This window comes from Herpailurus yagouaroundi, unplaced genomic scaffold (genome assembly GCF_014898765.1).
Source record: "Herpailurus yagouaroundi ecotype Mexico unplaced genomic scaffold, PumYag 188, whole genome shotgun sequence".
NCBI lineage: Eukaryota > Metazoa > Chordata > Mammalia > Carnivora > Felidae > Herpailurus > Herpailurus yagouaroundi.
In genome coordinates, this window is record NW_024412419.1 from 39,922,914 (window position 1) to 39,947,543 (window position 24,630).

At 40.3% G+C, this 24,630-nt stretch overlaps 1 protein-coding gene across 2 annotated transcripts in view; it reads left to right on the plus strand.

The window, feature by feature from the left end:
- The window catches only part of LOC121044493 (E3 ubiquitin-protein ligase RNF103), a 110,889-nt gene that overhangs the window by 83,035 nt on the left and 3,224 nt on the right, over positions 1-24,630 (plus strand). For both annotated transcript variants that reach the window (XM_040496842.1, XM_040496840.1), the window contains 3 exons: positions 10,607-10,786; positions 20,879-21,000; positions 24,133-24,247. In XM_040496842.1, the coding sequence (XP_040352776.1) occupies positions 10,607-10,786; positions 20,879-21,000; positions 24,133-24,247 (417 nt within the window). The remainder of the gene's footprint in view (positions 1-10,606; positions 10,787-20,878; positions 21,001-24,132; positions 24,248-24,630) is intronic.

The following is a 24,630-nucleotide window of genomic DNA, read 5'->3' on the forward strand; positions in this document are numbered from 1 at the left end:
CAAGTAATGTTTTTGTGTACTATTGAAGTTAAGCTCATATGAATTCAAGTTAGTGTTATAACTTTAGGATATTAAGTGTAATATCCATGGTAATCACAAAGAAAATAGCTATACATTATACCAAAAAGCCAATGAAAAGGGATTTGAAAAGTTCCATTATGAAAAAAGAAATGAGTAAACACAAAAGAAGACGTTAATGCAGGAAATGAAAGAAAAAGCTGTAAGGCCTACAGAAAAATACAACAAATGGCAAAAGTAGGCCCCTTCATATCAGTAATTAAATGTAAATGGATTAAATTCTTTAGTTGAAAGACAGAGCTTGGCAGAATGTATTTTTTTTTAATGTTTATTTATTTTTATTTTTGAGAGAGCAAGAGGAGGGAAGGGACAGAAAGAGGGGAGACTCAGAATCCAAAGCAGGCTCCAGGTTCTGAGCTGTCAGCACAGAGCCAGACGCGGGGCTTGAACTCATGGGCTGCGAGATCATGACCTGAGCTGAGGTCGGACACTTAACTGACTGAGCCACCCAGGCACCCTGGCAGAATGGATTTTTTAAAAAATGATTCTACTCTATGCTGTCTGCAAAAGACTTATTTTATTTTCTTTTACTTTAGAGAGAGAGTGCGAATAGGGGAGAGGGGCAGAGGGAGAGACAGAATTTTAAGCAGGCTCCACACTCAATATGGAGCCCAACAGGGGACTGGAGCCCATGAACCTGGAATCATGACCTGAGCCAAAATCAAGAGATGCTCAACTGAGTGAGCCACTTAGGTGACCCTGAGACTTAATCACTTTAGATCCAAAAGTACAAATAGGTTGAAAGTGAAAGGACAAAAAAAGATAATCCATGGAAATGGTAACCAAAAGAGAGTGGAGGTTGCTATATTTACACAAAACAAACTTTAAATCAAAAAGATTAGAAGAGTCAAAGAAGGACATTATATGTTATTAACAGTTTCAGTAGAATAAGAGGATATAACAATTAATTATACACATCTATGCCCCTGAAAAGATTGTCAAAATATATGAAGCAAAAATTGACAAAACTAAAAGGGGAAGTAATTCTACAATAATAGTTGGAGACTTTAATAACCTACTCTCAAAAGTGAATAGAACAACCAGATAAGGTAAATAAGGGGGTGGTAAATAAGGTAAATAAGGTGGCTCAGTCAGTTGAGCATCTGACTCTTGGTTTCTGCTCAGGTCATGATCTTGTAGTTTCGTGAGTTTGAGCCCCATGTTGGGCTCTATGCTGGCAGTGTGGAGCCTGCTTGGGATTCTCTGTCTCCCCCTCTCTCTGCTCCTCCCCTGCTTGTGCTGTCTCTCTCTCAAAATAAATAAATAAACTTAAAAAAACAATAAGGAAATAAGAATACTTGAATAACATAATAAATCAACTAGATCTAATAGGCCTATATAGAATACCCAACAACAGAATACATATTTTTCTCAAGTGCTCATGGGACATTCTTCAGAATAGACTATATGTTAGTTCAAAAATCAAGTCTCAATCAATTTAAAATATAGTTATATAATGTGTCTTCTCTGACCACAAGGTTGATTAGAAGTCAGAAGATGGAACACTGGAAAATTCACAAATATTGAGAAATTAACACACTTTTTTTAATGTTTATTTTTGAGAGAGAGAGTGTGTGAGCAAGGGAGGGGCAGAGAGAGAGGGAGACACACAATCTGAAGCTGGCTCCAGGCTCTGAGCTGTCAGCACAGAGCCTGATGTGGGGCTTGAACTCACAAACAGTGAGATCATGACTTGAGCCGAAGTCAGATGCTTAACTGACCAAGTCACCCAGATACCCCAACACACTCAAAACAGTATATGGGCCTATATGTATATATACGATATGTACGTCTATATCTGTATCATAGATAGATAGATAGATAGATAGATAGATAGATAGATAGATTACACACCATAAGGGAAACTAGAAAGTATTTATAGATCAGTGAAAATCACAATACAGTATATCAAAACTTATGGTATGTAGCAAAAGCAGTACTCAGAGGGAAATTATAGCTGTAAAAATGCTTACATTAAAAAAGGAGAACTCAAATCAACAACCTAACTTTACATCTTACAGAATTAGAAAAAGAAGAAACTTAACCTAAAACTAGCAGAATGAAAGCAGTAATAGGATTAGAGCAGAGATAAATAAAATGGAGAATAGAAAAACAATAGAGAATAAGAAATCAAAAGTGAGTTCTTCGAAAACACCAATAAAATTGACAAATCTTTGGCTACACTGACTAAAAGGACAAAAGAGAAAGAAAGAAGACTCAAATGCCTAAAATTGGAAATGAAAGTGGGAGTGCTACTACGATTCTAAAAAAAATTGACAATATATATTATAGGGGTACTATGAACAGTTGTATACCAATGAATTGGATAATATAGATGAAATGGACAAATTCCTAGAATCACAAAACCTACCAAGACTGAAACATGAAGAGAAAATCTGAACAGGTGTAACTAGTAAGGAGATTGAATCTGTAAGCAAAAATCTTCTGAGAAAGAAAAGTCCTAGATCTGATATATTCCCTGGTGATTTCTACCAAACATTGTAAGAACTAACCCCACCTCTTATCAAACTTTTCCAAAACATGGAGAAGAAAACACTTAAGTTCTTTTATAAGGCCATCATTTCCCTGATACCAAAGCCAGATGACACTATGGGAAAAGAAAACTACAGACCAATATCTCTTATGGACACTGATGCAGAAATAACCAAAAAAGAAAAAGAAAAAAAAAATTAGCAGACAAAATTCAAGAGGATTATTCACTATGGCAAAATTGGATTCCTGGAATGCAAGGATAGTTTAATATATGTAAATCAACCAATGTAATATAGCACATCAATAAAATAAAGGAAAAAATACATGATCATCTCAGTTGATGGAAAAAACATTTGACAGAATTTGACACCGTTTTATGGTAACATTGATAGGAATAGAAGGAAATTACCTCAACATAATAAAAGCCATATGTGAAAAATCCACAGCAAACATTACACTCAGTGGTGAAAGAAAGCTTTTTCTGTACCATTAGAAACACTGCAACAATTGCCTGACTTTGCTACCTCTCCTCAACAGAGTACTGGAATCTCTAAACAGAGCAATTAAGTAAAAGAAAGAAAAGGCATCCAAATTGAAAAGGAAGAAGTAAAATTATCTCTTTTCAGATAATACAATCTTCATGTGTTTAAAACATCTTAATGGGGGCGCCTGGGTGGCGCAGCTGGTTAAGCGTCCCACTTCAACCAGGTCACGATCTCACGGTCTGTGAGTTCAAGCCCCGCGTCGGGCTCTGGGCTGATGGCTCAGAGCCTGGAGCCTGTTTCCGATTCTGTGTCTCCCTCTCTCTCTGCCCCTCGCCCGTTCATGCTCTGTCTCTCTCTGTCCCAAAAATAAATAAACGTTGAAAAAAAAAATTAAAAAAAAAAAAACAAACATCTTAATGTGTATAAAGATTCTACAACAAAACTGTTAGAACTAATAAGTTAAGTCAGCAAATTAGGATATAAAACATACAAAAATTAACTGCATTTCTATACACTAACAGTGAATAGTCTGAAAAAGAAATTAAGAAAACAGTCCTATTGGGGCGCCTGGGTGGCTCAGTCGGTTAAGCGTCTGACTTCGTCTCAGGTCATGATCTCACGGTCTGTGAGTTCAAGCCCCGCGTTGGGCTCTGTGCTGACAGCTCAGAGCCTGGAGCCTGCTTCGGATTCTGTGTCTCCCTCTCTCTCTGACCTTCCCCCGTTCATGCTCTGTCTCTCTCTGTCTCAAAAATAAATAAACATTAAAAAAAATTGTTTTTAACCAGTCCTGTTTACAGTAGCAACAAAAAGAGTGAAATACTTAGGAATTAGCCAAGGAGGTGGAAAACTTGTACAAAGAAAACTATAAAAACATTACTGAAAGAAATTAAATATCTAAGTAAATGGAAAGACATTCTGTGTCCATGGACTGGAATACTTAGCATTGTTAAGATATCAATAGCACCCAATGTGATCTACAGATTCAATGTAAACCCTTTCAAAATCCCAAAGACTTTTTTTCGGAAATAGAAAAATCCACTTTAAAATTCATATAGAATCCTAGGGAAGAGCTAAAACAGTCTTGAAAAAGAACAAATTTGGAGGACTCACACTCTCTCATTTCAAAACTTACTACAAAACTATAAATAAACAGTGTAGTACCTGCATGAAGACAGTCATAAAGACCAATGAAATAGAATTGAGACCCCAGAAATAAATCCTTCCATATATGGCCAAATGATTTTTGACAAGGGTGCCAAGACCATTCACTGGGGAAAAGAGTCTTTTCAGCAGATGGGGCTGGGAGAACTAGACATCCACATGCAAAATAATGAAGTTGGACCCCTACTTAATACCATATACAAAAATTAACTCAAAATTAAGACCTAAATGTAAAAGCTAAGACTGAAATCCCTAGAAGAAAACATAGGGCAAAAGCATCATGATACTGGATTTGGCAGTGATTTTTTGGATTTGACCCCAAAACTACAGGCAACAAAAAATATATAACAAACTGAACTTTATGGAGATCAAAGATTTTTGTGACTCAAAATACATAGTAGAAACAGTAATAGTAGAAACAGTAACAGTAAAAAGGTAACCCACCAAATGGTAGAAAATATTTATAAATCATATATCTGATAAGGGATTAATATCCAGAATATATATATAAAGCCCTTAAAACTCAACAACTAAAAAATAGCCCTATCCAAAAATTTGTAAAGGTTTTGAATAGACTTTCAGGCTTTTAGAATATTTCTCCAAAGAAAATGTACAAGTGGTCAATAAGCAAATGAAAAAATGTTCAAAATCACAGATCATTAGGGAAATGCACATCAAAACTGCAAAGAGATAACACCTCACACCTATTAGGATGGCTGCTATCAATTAAAACAAAATGGAAAACAAGTGTTGGCAACGATGTAGAGACATTTAAGCCAGTGGTCACTCTTGGTGGGAATGTAAAATGGCACAACAGCTGTGGAAAACAGTATGACTATTCCTAAAAAAGTTAAAAATAGAATTACCATGTGATTCCACAGTTCTGCTTTTGAGTATTACTATGGACTCAATGTTTGTTTTGCTCCCAAAATTCATATGTTCAAGCCCTCATCCCCAGTGTGATAGTATTTGGAGGAAGTGGGGCTTTGGGAAGTAATTAGGCCATGAAGGTGGATCCTTTATGAATGGGATTTAGTGCCTTTATCAGAAGAGATATCTTTCTATTATCTTTATCTTTCTATTATCTACATCTTTCTATTCTGTCTTTATCTTGGCTAGTGTAAATGCTGCAATAAACAGAGGGGTGCATATGTCTTTTCACATTAGTATTTTTGTTGTTTTTGGGTAAATACCCAGTAGTGGAATTACTGGATCAAATAGTATTTCTGTTTTTTAATTTTTTGAGGAACGACCATACTCTTTTCCACAGTGGCCGCACCAATTTACATTCCCACCAACAGTGCATGAAGGTTCTCTTTTCTCCACATCCTCTTCAACACTTGTTATTTCTTGTTTTGATTCTAGCCATTCTGACAGGTGTAAGGTGATATCTCATTGTGGTTTTGGTTGGCATTTCCCTGATGATTAGTAATGGTGAGCATCTTTTTGTGTGTTTGTTGGTGATCTTCAGAGAAATGTCTATTCAGGTCTACTGCCCATTTTTTAATTGGTTTGTTTGGGGTGGGTTTTTTTATTTTTTGGGGTGTTTTTAGTGTTGATATGTTGTTTAAGTTCTTTATATACTTTGGATATTCATCCCATCAGATATATTATTTGCAAAGGTCTTCTCCCATTTAGCAGGTTGCCTTTTTGTTGACAATTTCCTTCCTTTGCAAAAGCTCTCATTTTGATGTAGCCTTAATAATTTATTTTTGCTTTTGTTTCCCTTGCCTGAGTAGTCTTATCTAGAAAAATGTTGCTAAGGCCATGGTAAAAAAAATTACTATCTATGTTTTCTTCTAGGAATTTTATGGTTTCAGGTCTCATGTTTAGTTCTTTAGTCTACTTTATTTTTGTGTATGATGTTAGAAAGTGGTATCGTCTCATTTTTTTGCAAGTAGCTGTCCAATTTTCCCAGCACCATTTACTAAAAACAGTGTCTTTCCCCCATTGTATATTCTTGCCTCCTTTGTCATATATTGACCATATAAGTTTGGGTTTATTTCTCGGCTCTGTATTCTGTTCCATTTGTTTATATGTCGTGTGTGTGTTTGTGTGTGTGTGTGCGTGCGCACGTGCCAGTAGCATAGGGTTTTGATTACTATAGCTTTGTAATATATCTTGAAACCTGGGATTATGATACTTCCAGCTTTATTCTTTTTTCTCAGGGTTGCTTTGGCTTTTTAGGGTCTTATGTGGTTGCATACAAATTTTAGTATTATTTGTTCTAGTTCTGTGAAAAATGCTGTTGGTACTTTAATAAGGATTGCATTGAATCTGCAGATTGCTTTGTATAGTATAGACATTTTAATATTCTTCCAGTCCACAAGCATGGAATGAATATATTTTCATTTGTTTGTATCATCTTCATTGCTTTTATCATTGTTTTAATAGTTTTCAGAGTACAGGTCTTCCACTTCCTGGGTTAAGTTCATTCCTAGGAGTTTTATTCTTTTTGGTGCAGTTGTAAATGGAATTGTTTCCCTAATTCATCTTTCTGCCACTTCGTTATCAATGTATATAAATGTAGTTGATTTCTGTGTATTTTATCAGGCAACCTTGCTGACTTCACTTATTATTTCAAAGAAGGAATTGTTAAACAAAAAGGAAACAGAACTTAAAGATTTAGAATAGTCTCAATCTGTACATATTGCAAAAAATGAGAAAGCATGTTTAGAAGAAGACACAAGGGTATGACTGACCAACTATTTGATAAAGAGATTAGAATGTGTGTTAACCATGGACTTCTTCAGTGACCCCAGCAAGATTACTGCCAATTTGGACTGAAGGAGATGGATACAGGTCAGAATGAACGAAGGCTGTCAGACTTAGATTCTGTAGGACAGGACAATAAAACAGACCATTAGGCTTCAAACTTGCACTGTTCTTCAAGGAAAGAATGTCTCAAAAGCTGATTCAGAGATCATCAGAGCTACCATCTTGGTTCTAGTAACCCACACTGCTTTTAATCAAAGCTGTAGGGAAGGACTTCTAGTAGACCCCTGGTGGTTTGTCCCCCCCCCCCCCCCGCGCCCAGCAGAGCCTTAGGTTGGATGGAGCCTTTACAGAAAGTCACAGCATGGTGGTACCCCACTAAAGTATGAGGGTGATATTGCCACCTCAGTGGGTCTGGAAGTCAGAGCACTCAGTCAAAGAAGATTATTCTTGACTTTTAAGGTCTTCTAGAGTTTGCCTTGCTAGGTTTTGGAATTGCTTGGGACTGTCACCCCTTCCTTCCCTATTTCTCCCTTTTGGAATGCCTGTTGCATGTTCATAACTGGAGAATAATTTTGCCTCAGGATCAATCATACCTTGAGTCTCACCCATATCTGATTTAGATTACGTATATATATGGCACTTGGGTGACATCCGGCTTTGGCTCAGGTCATGCGATCTCATGGTTCATGAATTCGAGCCCTGCATCAGGCTCTGTGCTGACAGCTCAGAGTCTGGAGCCTGCTTTGAATTTTGTGTCTCCCTCTCTGTCTGCCCCTCCCTGCTCATGCTCTGTTTGTCTCTCTCTCAAAGATGAATAAACGTTAAAAAAAAATTTAGATTGTATATTTTATATATATTTTATTTTTTAATATAGTTGGCTCACATGTTACATTAGTTTCAGGCATTAGATGAGACTTTGGACTTGAGAAGTTAAAGTTGATGCTGGAACGAGTTAAGACACTTGAGGTGGTTGGGATGGAATGAGTGCATTTTGCATGTGAGAAGGACATAAATTTGGGGCGGGGGGAGGGGGCAGAGCAGAATGCTGTGGACTGAATTTTTGTGTCTCTTGGCCATGTCACGATACAGCAAAAAGCTAACTGTCTGCAAACCAGGAAGTAGGCTCTCAGCAGGAACCAAATTGGTTGTTGGCACCTTGATCTTGGACTTTCCAGCCTCCAGAATTGTGAGAAATAAATCTATGATTTTTAAGCCACCCAGTCTATGGTAATATAGGTATATACACAAAAAATTTGAAACGGGTCTTGTAGAGATATTTGCATGCTTATGTTCATTGTGTCATTATTCACAATAGCTAAGAGTTAAAAGCAACCCAGATGCCTGTTGATACATGAATGAACAAAATTGGCATATACATGCAGTGGAAAGCCTTAAAAAGAAATTCTGATACATGCTACAACACAGATGAACTTTAAGGATGTTATGCTAAGTGAAATAAGCTAGTCCACAAAAAGACAAATACTCTATGATTCCATTTATATAAGGTGCTTAGAGTAGTCAAATTCGTAAAGGCAGAAAGTTGAATGATGGTTACTGGGGGGGTGATGGGAGGGGGGAATGGGATGTCATTGATTAATGGGTTTGAGTTTGAGGTTTTTTGTTGTTGTTGCTACAAAAAACATTATTGTTTCCATTTGGTACATGGTCAGGGTGGGGCTCCTGGGTGGTTGAAAGCTGCCTCGTGGCTGCACAGGGAGGCTCAGGCAGAAGCCCAGACACCAAGGGGGTGCCAGAAGGATCCCTTCAGAGGCTGCCGGGCTATGCAGACTCCGTCTTGCTTGAGGAGTGAGCCTTTCGAAGAGATCTTTGCCCAGCCTAGTGGCTGGCCAGCCTGTGCAGGCAAGCCAGGTGGTCACCATCCTCCTTAGTTTCCCCTCCTCATCCAGGAAATGGTTCCTCAAAAAGTCTCAGTCATGGGGGGTCTGCGTGGGCAGAACCCCTGGCTTTCAGATCCCAAGGGGCCTGCTTCAGGTTCTTGTCTAGAACCTTGTAGTTTTTGCCCCACTGATCTTGAGGCGGCTTCTGCACCTCCTGGAAGAGGGAGCTGATTTTTCATCTTCAAGAGATGCGAGGTGCCCACTTATGAAGGAAGTGGCCCAGGCCCTGCTGAGTCACATTCTAATAGTTGAAATAGAAGCCCAGGAGAGGCAGGTATAGGAAGTACACAGGTAAATGTTGACCAGGAAGTTGAAGGTGGAATAATTCTTAGGAATCTCAGAACCTCAGTGAAATACTTCAGATGAATCTGGGCACTTGTGTTTAATAGCAGTAAGGAGTTAAGCTGGAAATGTGGTGTTGGCTGATCCCACAGGTGGAGGATGGCAGAGAAGATGATTCCAACAATTGCAACTAGAAAAATGGTACGGGGCCTTTCTGTCTACATACATTGTTAAAGCAAGAGACAGATCCCCATGACCCTGGGCACACAGCCTGAGTTTCAGTTTTGAAAGTTGTAAAGAATTTTGGAGATGGATGGTGGTGATGGTTAACAACAAAATGAATGTGCTTAATACCACTTAGCTGTACACTTAAAATAATGGTTAAGATGGCAAATTTATGTTATGTGTGTTTTACCACAATAAAAGTATTTCTGCTGTTCATAAAGCATATAATACAGACGTATCTTACCTCTGGTTAATGATGTTTTGATACTTTAATATGTTTGGGTTTTCCTCAAGTTGCAGGTTTTTATAAATCATTAATAAATGTACAGAGATTATACTCCCATAATTGCAGAAACATTATTGATTATTAGAGAAAGCTCATTTATAGTATGGTTAAAGTTCCTTAGTACAGTACCAATGAATGTTAGAATGGCCTTGGAAAGGCAGTTTTGAAATTTTGCCTAATGTAATAGGATTTACTTACCTGTTTACTCCTAAGTTACTTTAATGTTGTTTCTGGAAATAATGAAAACCTATCACGTTAATTATTTTAATTTTGTTTAAATCATCCTCTCTGTTTTTCTTTTTAGTTTTTTTTTTTTAAGATTTTATTTATTTTTAAAAAAAAAATTTTTTTTTCAACGTTTATTTATTTTTGGGACAGAGAGACAGAGCATGAACGGGGGAGGGGCAGAGAGAGAGGGAGACACAGAATCGGAAGCAGGCTCCAGGCTCCGAGCCATCAGCCCAGAGCCTGACGCGGGGCTCCAACTCCCGGACCGCGAGATCGTGACCTGGCTGAAGTCAGACGCTTAAGCAACTGCGCCACCCAGGCGCCCCAAGATTTTATTTTTTAAGGGGCACCTGGTTGACTCAGTTAAGTGTCTGACTTTGGCTTAGGTCATGATCTCATAGTAAATGTGTTCAAGCCCATGTTGGGCTCTGTGCTGACAGCTCAGAGCGTGGAGCCTGCTTCGGATTCTGTGTCTCCTTCTCTGTCTACTCCTCCCCCACTCGTGCTCTGTCTCTCTCTCTCTCAAAAAAATTTTTTTTAATGTTTATTTTTAAGTAATCTCTACACCCAACATGGGGCTTAAACTCAAAACCTCAAAATTGAGAGTTGTACCCTCCACTGACTGAGCTACCCAGGTGCCTCTGTTTTCCTTTTAATAGACCCATTTAGATCACCATAAGAATGGATTTGAATGCCAATAAATCTGGTTTACCCTTAATTTTTTGGTGTTTTGTCTTATGTTCTAAATTTAGATATCCAAAGAGAAGAAGAAAAAGTAAAACGGTCAGTGAAAGATGCTGCCAAGAAGGGCCAGAAAGACGTCTGTGTAGTTTTGGCCAAGGAGATGATCAGGTCAAGGAAGGCTGTGAGCAAGCTCTATGCTTCCAAAGCTCACATGAACTCTGTGCTCATGGGGATGAAGAACCAGCTGGGTAAGATGGCCATTATCTGCAGCCTCCTCATTAATGCTGATGGCTCTTGCTACTTTTATTAGTCCTGGCTGGATTTCTTGAATGGGAAGAACAGACTCCACTCTGGTTTTTATTCTTTATATTGTCTTGGTTGGAGTGTTACACAAATGCAAAATATAATTATTACTATCATTATTTTATGATTCATTTTCTTTCGCAGTGTTGTTGCAATAATGGCAAAATAAGCATATAAATCTGCTTTGCTTAGAATATTCTGCCTCATGTGAACAGTGTTATAAAGTGACCTGAGAGTTGAGTCAGAGGAGTAAGAAGTGAGCCTGTGCATTGGAGGAATAAGAAGAGAATTTCCTCTGTTCCGAGAGCAGAGTCATCCAAGGCAGAATGTTAAAATAGTCCAGGTCTGGGGCTCCTGAGTGGCTCAGTTAGTTAAGCATTCAATTCTTTTTTTTCAAGTTTATTTGTTTATTTTGAGACAGAGAGAGGGAAAGCATGAGTAGGGGAGGATCAGAGAGAGGGAGAAACAGAATTCCAGGGCTCGAACTCATAAACCATGAGATCATGACCTGAGCCGAGATCAAGAGTCAGATGCTTAATAACTGACTAAGCCACCCAGGCACCCCTAAGCATCTAATTCTTGATCCCAGCTCAGTTCTTGATCTCAGGGTCGTGAGTTCAAGCCCTACACTGGGTATGAAGCCTACTTTAAATAGATAGATAGATAGATAGATAGATAGATAGATAGATAGATAATCACTCAATCCAAGTTTATTTTTGGCTTTAACCCCACCTCCTTTTCTGTCTTATCTCTGGCTCTCTACCTAATGCTTCCTTACATCTTAGGAATCTGCAAACTTGTAATGGGTATTCACACATGTGAGCTATCAGTTTAATTTCTAAAAATGTATTATAATATTTAAAATAAGAATAAACATAATTTAGTTTTCTTTTATTGTCCAGTGTAATACTGTTGTGATCTTTCACATGCATCTGTCTCTAGGCCAGTGACAGCTTGAGTCATAGGTTAAATTTACATCCAGTTGTTTTCTGTTTGTTTTTTAAATTTTTTTTATGTTTATTCATTTTTGAGGGAGACAGAGTCAGTGTGAGTGAGAGAGGGGGAGAGAGAGAGGGAGACACAGAATCTGAAGCAGGCTCCAGGCTCCAAACTGTCAAGCACAGAGCTCTATTCTGGGTTCAAACTCATGGACCGCAAGATCATGACTTGGGCCAAAGTTAGATGCTTAACCATCTGAGCCACTTGAGCACCCCTAGTTTCTGTTTTTTAACTTAATTTCTGTTAAATTAAGAAGTCCTAACTCAGAATTATAGTTCCTTGAGAATGGCACCAAATGACTGTTAGATATTTAGACTTGAGTGTGGACTCAGAAATTACAGAGAAATTTTACACTAACGAACATTTTCAGGGGCGCCTGGGTGGCTCAGTCAGCTAAGTGATCGACTTCGGCTCAGGTCATGATCTCACGGTTTGTGGGTTCGAGGCCCGCATCGGGCTCTGTGCTGTGACCCTGATGAGTTTATTTAAAATTTTTTCGGTATTTCCTTTTCTGAGTGAACATTAGAAAACATCTGGCTTATTCTCCCCACACCCCCCATAAAGCTCTGTATGCACAGCCGTTTTTGTTTCCCCAGTTGCAAAGATGAAAGTACACAGGATGATAATAGTAGATGTTTAAGTACCTGTCACCCGGAATGAATACAATTTGACATTTTGTTGTATTTGCTTCAGTTTTATATGCTAGAAGAAACAGTATTAGTAAAGTTGAAGCTCCTTTAATATGTCTTCCCAGTTCCCTTCTCTTTCAACCACCCCATAAGTAATCACTGTTATGAATCTTGATGTTGGTAGAAATGGTATTCTGTATATAACATTCTGCCTTGTTGTTTTTCATTTATCATTGTGTTTTTGAAGCATACCCATAATGACATATTTTTTTTAACTAGTGGATGTTGTTTCATCAGATGGATGTATCACATTTTACTTTTCCTCCACTGATGGACATTTAGGCTCTTTTCAATATTTTGCTATTACAGTGCTGCTGCGAATGTCTTTTCTCTTTTGCCCATGTGTAAAGGTTTCTCTAGAACAATTTTATACTCAGAAGTAGAATTGCTGGGTTAAAAATAAGTGGGCTGAAATTTGCTACAATTGCAAAATTGTTCTCCAAAGAGGCTTTACTAATTTGCATTCCCACAAGCAGTGGATGAGAGTTCCTTTTTCCATTCCTTTTCACCAACCCTTGTCAGACTTTGTAATTTTTGAGAAATGTTACCTTATTACAGCAGATAACATTTCTCTGGGAACTAGTGTACTTGATCACTGTCTTCTGTTTAGCTTTTCTTTCTGGTGTACTGATTCCTAAAGACCTTTTCAAGCAGGTAGAGCTCATAGGTAATCATCCGCATGAAAAATCTCTTCTCCTGTAGGGGCGCCTGGGTGGCGCAGTCGGTTAAGCGTCCGACTTCAGCCAGGTCACGATCTCACGGTCCGTGAGTTCGAGCCCCGCGTCAGGCTCTGGGCTGATGGCTCAGAGCCTGGAGCCTGTTTCCGATTCTGTATCTCCCTCTCTCTCTGCCCCTCCCCTGTTCATGCTCTGTCTCTCTCTGTCCCAAAAATAAATAAACGTTGAAAAAAAAAATTAAAAAAAAAAAATCTCTTCTCCTGTAGCATGTACTTTCAGTAGTAAGCAGAAGCTCTTGAATGTACTGCACAGAAGTCAGAGCTTGTTATCCTTTAAATATATACCCATAACAATATATTTTATTGTTTGTTTCAGATACATATTATTTGTGGTTTTCTCACAACTGGAAAGTAAAATATTTGCTGGTTGTTTTTTTTTTTTTTTAAATTAGAGCACACGTGCACAAGTGGGGAGAGGGGCAGAGGTAGAGAGAATCCTAGCAGGCTCTGCATTCCATGCACAGCCCAACTTGGAGCTCTGTCCCACGACCCCAGGATCATGATCTGAGCTGAAATCAAGAGTTGGATACTCAACCAACCATGCTAGCCAGGCGCCCCGTTTGGTCTTTAAATGAGTCAGAGTACCCTAAGACTCCGTTCTAGATCCTCCGCTGTTTTCCATGTTCACTCTCTTCCCCCAGGTGGCTTTATCTAATGTCGTGCCTCAAAATACTGCTTTCCACATTTTTATCTTCACGCCTGACTTTGTCACCTGGGGTGTGGTGACTCCACTTATATCTTAATGGTTATGTTAAGCGGTTATCTCCACTTATGTCTTAATGGTTATGTCAGAATTACTACACCTGCACAGAAATCTTGTCTGGTCCTACTTCATCTGTATCTGCATCTACTCCCTTGTATTTCCCCCTGGGGAACCTAAGACCCCACACAGTTTCATCTGTAAATATTTCCACATGGATTCCTAAAAGACAAGGGTGCTGTCCCTTCAGTTCCCTGGTCTTTTAGTTCTTGGATGTGTTCATGAGATCATTTCCTTTCCACTGTATTTTCTCTTTCTTTCTGGAAGCAGAAGATTTTGTTAGACTTCCCAGACTGATCCTTTAATTTTCTTACCTTTCCTGTTTTCCATTTTGAAAATAATAATAGCACCTTCCTCATAGAGTAGTTGTGAGGCTTATCAACCAACGCCTGGTATATATAGCTCAAAATATGATCACTGTCACCAATTTTGTTGTTGTGTTTCACTTTCTGAGAAATTTCCTTAACTTTATTTCCCATTTCTTCTCTCAAATTCTTCATTTTGGCTATCTGAATTTTAGTTTACAGAAGAGTTCTCTGATTTTTTTTGAAATCATCCTGTTCTTATTTCATGAACTCTTCTTTCTGAAATGTTCTAGTGTTCCTTGAACTGTTTGTCAGAGCTCCTTCTCACCACCCTCTTCTTCTCTCTCTCTCTTCTTTTTTAAGAAAGAAAAGGAGAGGGTGGGGATGGTGGGGAGGCTGGATTAAGTGTAGGCAGCATTCTTCTCAGGCAGACAAAGCTACCAAGAGTGAAATGATAATTCTTTAATAAATCCATTTTTTAGCCCCTATTATGTGGCAGATGTATTGCTGGGCACCAGGGATAGTCAACATTATAGGCACAGTCATTGCCCTCTAGGTATGGGATGAAAGCAGCTAATCTTTAAATTTAATAAAAATACCTAAAAAATAATAAATTTAATAGTCAAGTAAGTGGTACTTCTCTTGCAAACTGTGATAAGCACCAGGAGACTGGAATAGGGAACCGGAGTGGAGAATGGCTCCTTTCAGGGACCAACGATACTGAAGGACGACATGGGTGCTCCAACCTGAGTGCCAGGCAGCTCGTAGGAGAGCCCTGGGGCCAAGAAGAACTGCACATATAGGAAGTTCCGGGAGGTTGGGGTACAGGAGAACATGGAGGAGGGATGGCCGGAGAGGCTGAGCAGGGAGGTGAGGAAGACAGTTTTTATAGCCATCAGGAGAGCAAGGGTTTTCAGAGACAAGCTCAGATTGAGATCGCTGTAGGGGTGGCACAGATAAACTGCAGGACGAGTTCAGAGGAAAAGTATTCTGAGGCGAATCAGAGGCATCTCAGTTCATGGATTAGGGTGCACAAAGGCACAGATGAAATACTTCAGGCTGTGTTCAGCAAACAGTACGTGTTTCAGTTTGACAAGAGCACATTAAGTGGGGCAGTGGGAGGTAGAGCTCCAAAGGTAATTTGGAGTCAGTTTTGTAAGTTAAGCAGGGACTTATCATTCCATTTTGTAGGCAGTAGAGTGCCGTGTACATTGTGAGCACAAACTGTAGATGCAGCAAGGGACTGGCACAGCAGGATGGCAGGCGGGGGACCTGAGTGGCCATGGGCAGGACCTGAGTAGCTTAGTCAAATGAGATGCATGGAAGAGAGGACACTGGGAAGTTTTAGTCTGGATGCAGAGTAAATGGATGTAGTCAGGGTACAAATAAGCTGGAAATGCTTTAAGACCTTGAACCTGAAAAGAATGCAGGGCCATTAAAAGACACTGGAAACTGAGAGAAGGGAATCGGCCCTAAAGAGAGAACAGAGCTTCTATTTGGGGCTGTCCAGACTGACTCCAGGAGGATCATCACCCTGCTTCTAAGTACTTAGGCACCAGGCTGGTGGGAGGAAGCCCTGGGGAGGTTGTTGAGAGGCCTTATAGTAGGATGTTCCTGATGGCAAATTAAATACAGCAGAGAAGGGTGGCACCGAGGACAGAGCAGGAGGGAGGAGTCTATATTTTGGAATGAGAGAAGAGAAAACTAGAAATACTATAATGAGAGTTCCTAAGATTAGGGTCTTGCCCTCAATGTCTGCCCCCCTTCTATCCTAGCCTGTTGTTGCTTTGAAAAGCCACCATTTGATGAAGTCACTTTCCTCAAGATCTTCAGCTAAAATGCAGATATCCCTGGGAAGGGTAACATGTTAAGCCTTGTCAGCTATTAATACGTTATGATTAGATGCTTTCCAAGTGATAGCTTTCTGACAGCAGCTTCTTGCAGAATAAGACAGATGATGAGTATGCTTTAAAAGGGGGAGTAAGTTAAGAGAAAGTTTCAAAGGTGAGATAGGAAATAGAATTACCATATGATTCAGAAATAATGTCTCTGGGTATATACCCAAAATAATTGAAAATAGGGACTCAAACAGATATTTGTACATCCATGTTCATAGTCACATTATTGACAATAGGCAAAAGGTAAAGGTAACCCAAGTATCCATTGAAGGATGAATAGATAAACAAAATGTGGTATATATACACACAATATTATTCAGCCTTAAAAGGAAAAAAATGATGGGGCGCCTGGGTGCCTGAGTTGGTTGAGTGTGCAACTCTTGATTTTTGATCAGGTCATGAACTCATGGTTCGTGGGATCGAGCCCTAAGTCAGGCTCTGTGCTGTTAATGCAGAGCCAGCTTGGGATTCTCTCTCCCCCTCTCTTTGCTCCTCCCCTGCTCGCACTCTCTCTCACTCTCAAACTTTAAAAAAAAAAAAAAAAAAAAAGGAAGGAAGGAAGGAAATGCTGACACTTTGTTACAATGTGGATAAACCTTGAAGGCATTATGCTAAGTGAAACAGGCCTGTCCCAGAAGGACAGATAACTATGATTCCACTTACATGAGGTGCCTAGAATAGTCAGATCCACAGACACAGAAAGTACATTGGTGGTTGCCAGGAGTTGGAAGGAGGTGAAGTGAGAAGTTGAGAGTTTCAACAAGTTGTTCCCCAGGTGCCATCATTCTATGTAATTGAAAATTTGGGGAGAACTAGTTTCTATTTGTTAAAGTCCCTCCCCTTCATTTTGCCATATGAAATTGGTTGATTTTATTTATTTCCATAAAGAAACGCTCTGGAATTTTTATGGTCAGTACAAGAAGGGAATAACACATTTCTGATCTAAATATGTCATTATATGTAGAGGCATTTGAGTCTTTATTAACCACCTCAGTGTTGCTTGCTGTTAAGACGTGAATATGTTTAACATTTTTTAAAATCCAGTTTGAATATCATAGTTTTGCTTGTTGTCTTCTAAATGCATTCATTGGTTTATTCAACATTTGAGAGTCAGCTGTGTCAGGCACAATGGAAGGCACTGGGAATAAAATCATGAGTCCACCTCCAAATAAAAAAGATATCTTGTCTTCTCTTGGGCAGCACATATTACCAGAATGGTGACTTTAATGAGAAGATTCAATGGTCTGTGCAGAAGGATGGTATGCAAATTCATGAAGCATACTGTTAAAAAAAGAAATCCATCCATTAGGTCTCTACTCTCTAGAGCTGTTAGTTGGGCCCTGCCCTGCATATTGAGGGAGGAGCATACAGAGACCTTGCAGCTGGAGGAGCCTGGAATGCTGGAAAAACAGCAGGAAGATCTGGCGGTGGGCTGGGGAGGGACTAGCAGAAAGAGCTATAACCAGGCACTGAGGCTCATGTCATGATCCCTTCCCGTGTGACTTTGCTCTTTCTAATTTTAAATGTCAGGTAGTTTTTATAATGCTAACCTCTTGTTTTCTGTATCATTCTAACCTTTTTGGAGATTCTTTTTTTATTGTGAAATATGTGTAGCTAAAAAATCTTCTGTGCTCTGCCTGTTCACTCCTCCCTCCCACCCCAAGCAACCATTGATCTTTTTACTGTCTCCATAGTGTTTGCCTTTTCCAGAATGTCATATAGTTGGACTGATACAATGTGTTAAGTAAGCCTTTTAGATTTGTTTCTTTCATTTAGTAATATGCATGTAAGTAAATTTCCTTCATTTTTTTTTTAAGGTTTACTTATTTGAGAGAGAGAGAGAGAGAGAGAGAGAGAGAGGGAGCACGGTGGGGGAGAGGCAGAGAAAGAGGGAGACACAGAATCCAAAGCAGGCTCTAGGCTTCGAGCTGTCAGCACAGAGCCCCATGCAGGGCTCAAACTCAAAAACTGTGAGATCATGACCTGAGCCAAAGTCGGATGCCCAACTGACTGAAGCACGCAGGTGCCCCAGTTACCTTCATTTTTTTAATGGCTTGAGAGCTTTTTTTAACATTGAATATTCCCTTGTATATACCACGCTTTATCTGCTCCATTATTGTTGTTCTTTTGCAAGCAACATCTTGGTTGCTTCTAAGTTTGGGCAATAATGAAGAAAGCTGTCAATCTGCAGGTTTTTGTGTAGACGTACATTTCAGCTCATTTGGGTAAATACCAAGGAGCTCATATATAAGAGTAGGTTTAATTTTGTAAGAAACTGCCAAATTGTCTTCCAAAGTGGCTGTACCATTTTGCATTCCCACCAGCAGTTGCTGTTGCTCCACATCCTCACCAGCATTGAGTGTTGTCAGTGTTTTGGATTTTGACATTTTAATAGATGTGTAGCGGTATCTCCTTGTTTTAGTTTGCAATTCCCTAATGATATGTTGATCATCTTTTCGTGTGGGGTTTGCGGGGTTTTTGCCATCTTTTTTGGTGAGGTATCTGTTTAGGTCTTTGCCCATTTTTAATTGGATTGTTCATTTTCTTACTGAGTTTTAAGAGTTCTTTGCATACGTTGGATAAACATTCCTTTCTCATTTGTTTTTTGCAAATATTATCTTCCAGCTTATGGCCTACTTCTCATTCTGCTGTAGGGGTGACTTATTATTATAAAACAGTTTTTATCTTCCTCACATGCTTCTTTCCTTGTGGAACATAGAAAGTACATTTTAGTTTTTAGTCTTTTATTTTTCTTTGTATATTCATCTTTCTTTGTTTTGAGTTTCCATTGTAGCATTGGCCTTTTAAAAATCTACTTCCCCCAATCCTGATTGGCAATCAAATTAAAGTCTTTTGGGATTAGTTTTATTTCTAAGTTTATTTTTGCTTCTTCTTTTCCCACTATACTCTTCCTTTGCTTCTTCTTCTTCTTCTTCTTTTTTTTTTTTGTTTGTTTATTTTGAGAGAGAGAGAGAGAGCAGGAGAGGGGCAGAGAGAGAGGGAGACGCAGGGCTCGAACTCCCAAACCATTAGATAATGACCTAAGCCAAAATCAAGAGTCAAGATGCCCAACCAACTGAGCCACCCAGGCACCTCTCTTGTTTCTTTTAACAATCAGAAACTCATACCCTTTTCAAAGTACAAATGTTTTAGTATTTAATACTTATCACACCAGTTTTTTTCTTTAGCTCCCATCTTTTTATTTTTATTTTTTTTACTAATTCAACTCAAAAAAGTTTATTGAACACATGTCATGTTCAAGCATTCTCTGTGGGAAACTCAGCATGTAAATTAGGATAAAACATGGGCCTGCGTAGACATCAAACTTTATAGTTCAAAAAGAACTATATGGAATAAACTTTATTTTTGCCCTTCTTTCCCTCACTTACCTTTTTATAATAGCCAATAGTAACTTTAATATTTTAAAACTTTTTTGTATCATTATAATGGCATATATAATTTGTTATTTCAGCCATACAGATTCTTGATATTTCTGCTGTAATATATACTAATCTTAATCTTAATAGATCAGTATTTCACTTCCCCATTCCAATGTTAAGGAGAAATGAAGAATTCTCTGCAACTAACAAACTTCCTTACTCCTTTAGAAAAATCGCAAAATGGTGTGTATGTCACCCAGCTATTTCCCTGGTCACTCTTGTTTCCTTGCCTCTTGTTTTCCCTTACATGTGAGAGCTGCCTAGAGTCTGGATTCAGATGGGTAAATTTTTAGTAACTCGTAGCTTAGCCAGGCACTGCAGTGCTCAGGCAGTCTCTGTGCCAGTTTTGTTGGACAGCTTAGAACTTTAAGTCTCATGATATTGCAAAACAGATTTGGAAGGCTGCCATATCTTTGATATGTTAAAGATGTGTGTGTGGTGGTGGGTAGGGTGCAGGGCAGAGGGATGATCATTTGCTATTACCGTGATTTCTTGTATAGAAGTGTGTATATGATCGAACTACAGAAAATGTTTCCGTAGCAAGGAACTGTAACCGCCATACAGCAACACGTAGACTCACTATATATCTCATCCTGATTTCTCTTATTTTGCTGAGGACTAGTGACAGGGCCCTCAGAGAGCAGCAGCCATCCATAGGCTGGTGTATGGGGAACACTAGTTGTGTATAGCCTAAAGTGTTGTATTTTCCAGTGTGGCCCTGGCAAGATCTAGAGCTGTTCCTCCCGTGTGACTTGTCCTAGTATCACAGTCATTCCTAGCGGGCTTCCTTCCCTAAAGCTCAGATGCACGCCTTCAGGCTGCTTTCCACATCAGCCGGATGGTGTGCATGCTCAGAGTTTGTACCTGTTGTAGCTAAAGTGTACGGTTTAGAAAAGTCAGTCTCTTGGTCAACTAGCATAGTAATGTAGGTTCACAGATAGTTTTGGGAGTCTACCTACTACTGTTCTCTTTTATTAGAATAGCTTATAATTTGACTATCACTCTTTCTTTGTTGTTGTTAATTAGGCTTCACACCTGCCACAGAGCGCAGGGCGAGGCTTGAACTCACGACCCTGATATCAAGACCTGAGCTGAGATCAAGACTCAGATGTTTAACCACCTGAGCTACCTAGGCGCACCTGACTGTCATGCTTTATTCCCAATCCTGTGTCACATTCTGTTGAATGATCCTGTTCCTTTTCCTTTTCAGCGGTTTTGCGAGTGGCCGGTTCCCTACAGAAGAGCACAGAAGTGATGAAGGCCATGCAGAGCCTTGTGAAGATCCCAGAAATCCAGGCCACCATGAGGGAGCTATCCAAAGAGATGATGAAGGTGACCTGGGGCCAACTCTGCATCCTATTCCAAACAGTTAGCAGTCACTTCCAGCAGAGCAGGGGGCTGGGGCTGGGTGGGAATGGACGGACCACTGTTGCCGGACAGAAATGATTTTGAAGACCGAGGAGCAGCTATTAGCACTGGTTGAAACTGTCTGAACTGAGCATGGCAGAGGATGGGTCAGATTGCCAGTGTTCCTTAGAAGAAGTGAAAGTATACCCAAGGCTCAAGGGGAGGTGGAGGATTCAGGGAGCTAGAGTTTCCAGGCTCCAACATGAGCAGGGAGACAGAAAGAAACCAGGGTCTTCCTCAGGGGAGTATTAGTGACGCTGGGGAGGGAAGTCGTTCCAGACCAGGAATTGGCAAACCTTTTCTGTAAAGGGCTAGATAATAAAATGTATTTTATATTTTATGGGCCATACATTTCTGTTGTAACTACTCAACTCTGCTTTGTAGCACAAAAGCAGCCATAGATAATATAAACAAATGAGCATGACTGTGTCAAAGTAAAACTTTACAAAAACAGGCAGTGGACTGGATTTGGCCCACACTCTGTGGAGTTTAATGTCGCCTATTTTAGGCCAGAAGAGGAGAGACTGAGAACCGAAAGCAGTAAGTACCTGCCACCCCCAGGATCAGGGCCTGGAGAGGACCTATACCGGTGGCCTTCAGACAGGGAGGGACAAGGCTCAGAAGAGCACGGTTACTGAGTTCCCTGCCAGCCAGTGGTACGTCACACGTGCTGTCCTATAGAGTCCTCCCAGTGACCCTGTGGGGGAGATATTTTTTTTACCCCATTTTACACAGGAGGAAATTGAGTCTTCAAGTTGCCAGGGAATTTACCTAAGTGGCCTTGGTCGTGACAGATCTGGGCTTGGAGCACAGATGTCTGACCTTATTGCTTGAGCTGCCTCAGAAATGGTGGTAGGAAGTATCTCAGACAGGTGTGTTTCACACTTTTGACTTGTGACCTAAGAGCCAACATTGTATACTTCAGCTTGTGCATAGAAATTGCGTTTCTTCTTCCTAGGGAATTTCATTTATGAACTTGAATTATATGCGGGACTCTGAGGCATAGAGGAGAGGAACTGGAGAAAACCAATAGCAACATATAAAGCTCAGAACCTAGGTCTTTGGGATGAGAAATCCTTGGGCAGTAGTAGGAAGGAGGGACCAGGGTCAGGAGTGTGTGTCCTTTAAAAGTGGTACGTGGATCTTTTTTTCCCAAGTTGTGATGACTGTCCATGTAGAACAGGATAACAGGGTAATTCTTGGAATGACTTTAGGCCCGCTAAATTCTAAATTTGTGACCACTAGGATCTGAGGGGAAGCCCCTTTAAGAACCTGGGGTCTTTGCCACAGTGGTTTCTGAATAGTGAAAGGAGTATAGATTTGGAGGAAGGCCTGCATGTAGTAGATAATAGTTACTGAGGTCACTCCAGGATATACATCCCCAAGTACAAACTGAAGCCTGTGGTAGGGGCCCAGCTCCTCGAGGGCAGGGACATGATATTAGTCATTCCATTTGTCCCAGCCCCTGTCCTTTGTGTGGCACAGAGTAGGCATTTGATGAATGGTTGCTGATTGAATAGGTGGATAAATGAATAACAGTTTCTGCCTCCAGGATGTGGAAGGCTGTTACAGTCGGGATTCCAGGAGGCTCGTGTAACTAGTTAACCAGCATGTACTGCACCTCTTTTCAGTAGCCTCCAGCACTGAGATGACATCCATTCATTCAGGCCATTGAATTGAATCTGAATTGAATCTGTTTATTCATTTTGGTTGAGAGGAAAGGATCTGAGAATGGGTAGAATGTGGTTATTCTGATTCATGTTATTAGGAGTCACTTGAGTGTTCTGGCAGCACAAAGGCAGGCAGGAGAGAGGGCTTGCTTTTACATCTGATAGCATCAGCGTAGGTAGTGAGAGTCATGCTCTGCCGAGTGCAGGGAACCAGGGCTGGAGCTGTCACAGGTGACTTTCTGCTCCTTGAATCACTGGATTAGGTACAAAGCAAGGGGCTCAGCTGTTGCAAGTGGCAAAGCAGTTAGGATTTTTCTCTATTGGCAGCTTCTCAGAAGCCCGAACCCTTGCTTTCTTTCTGCCTCTCCGTCCCTTCCCACCTCTTCTCCCCAGGGGGCCTCTTTCTGACATTGGAGGATGCTGTTCTGACCTTTTACTTCAAAACCAAACAAAAAACAGTCAGTAGGGTCCTAGTTGGGAGCTGAGGACAGTGCTTGGCAAGGAAGACTGCGGGTCTGGCCTGTGTTGGCAAGTGTTCAAGAACAGTTTCCTTTTTTTTTTTTTTAATGTTTTATCTATTTAAGTGTGGGGCTCGAACTCACGACCCAGACAGAGATCAAGGGTCGCACGCTCTTCCAACTAAGCCAGCCAGGCGCCCTGAGCACAGTTTTCTTGTGTGCCATACTGGAGCCCTGCTACCTCGAGGAGAAAGGAGGCTGAGTGGCTGGCTTCAGGCTTCCAGGCACAAGGCTTCCAGTAGAGTCTGGGCATTACCTTGTTGGGTCCAGAAATGCTGTCTGATCAATTCTGTCAGGAATGGAGGATGAGGCTCTGGTGAATTGATTGATCCTTGCCAGACCCCCTGGACTGGCCCTACACCAGCAGCTGTGACCTGGACGTGCTGAAGTACTCTTCAGGCCTTTTTAGGGTTCCGTGGAGCCCCACTCTGCTCTTGGTACTTGTTATCATAGTGCCCACTAAGACTCCACTCAGCTTTCACACTGTGTTTCAAGTCCGGTGCTCACGGACTCTGCTTGCAACGTTAAGGCTCATGCTTCCCAAGACAGCTCAGGGCACACTCACTATCAACAAGTTGTTCCCCAAGTGCCATCATTACTGTCTGGGTTACTGTGAGAGGCTCCATTGACAGAGGCCCCCGTCCAACCTTGGTGCTGAGTCTGGGAAGTTTCCCTATGGCCATTGCCTTTCTTCAGAGAGGACAGACAGCATCCTTGTTTCTCATGACCATCTGTCTTGAGTGTTCACCGTCAAAAGGGTGGTCTGGACTTACAGACACTAGAGCTCAGGTGGAACTGGACCCACAGATGTTTCTGTGAGGAACATTTTTACCAGTTGAGGGACGTGACGTGATTTTTTCTGTGTTTAGGCTGGCATCATAGAAGAAATGTTAGAGGATACTTTTGAAAGCATGGATGATCAGGAAGAAATGGAAGAAGCAGCAGAAATGGAAATTGACAAAATTCTGTTTGAAATCACAGCAGGTATGTCCTGAGACTCTTCGACTTTCTCTCCTCCGTTTATGGTCATTCTTCTTGCATTCACTAAATTACCTAGTACCTTTTTCTTTATGACTGTAAATGCAATGCAGTGACTCTTTATGCAAGTTAGCTATATATTGTGCTTATTTTTCAAGATCTTTTAAAAATGCAAAGAGTTTTAAAAATTCCTAAAGTTTTCAGAATGGTGAGGAGAAACTGCTCTCACAACACTGCTGTTGGGAGCTTAAATTTCTTTCTTTTTTTATTTTTTTTTAAATGTTTTATTTATTTTTGACAGAGAGAGAGACAGAGCATGAGCGGGGGAGGGTCAGAGAAAGAGGGAGACACAGAATCCGAAGCAGGCTCCAGGCTCTGAGCCATCAACA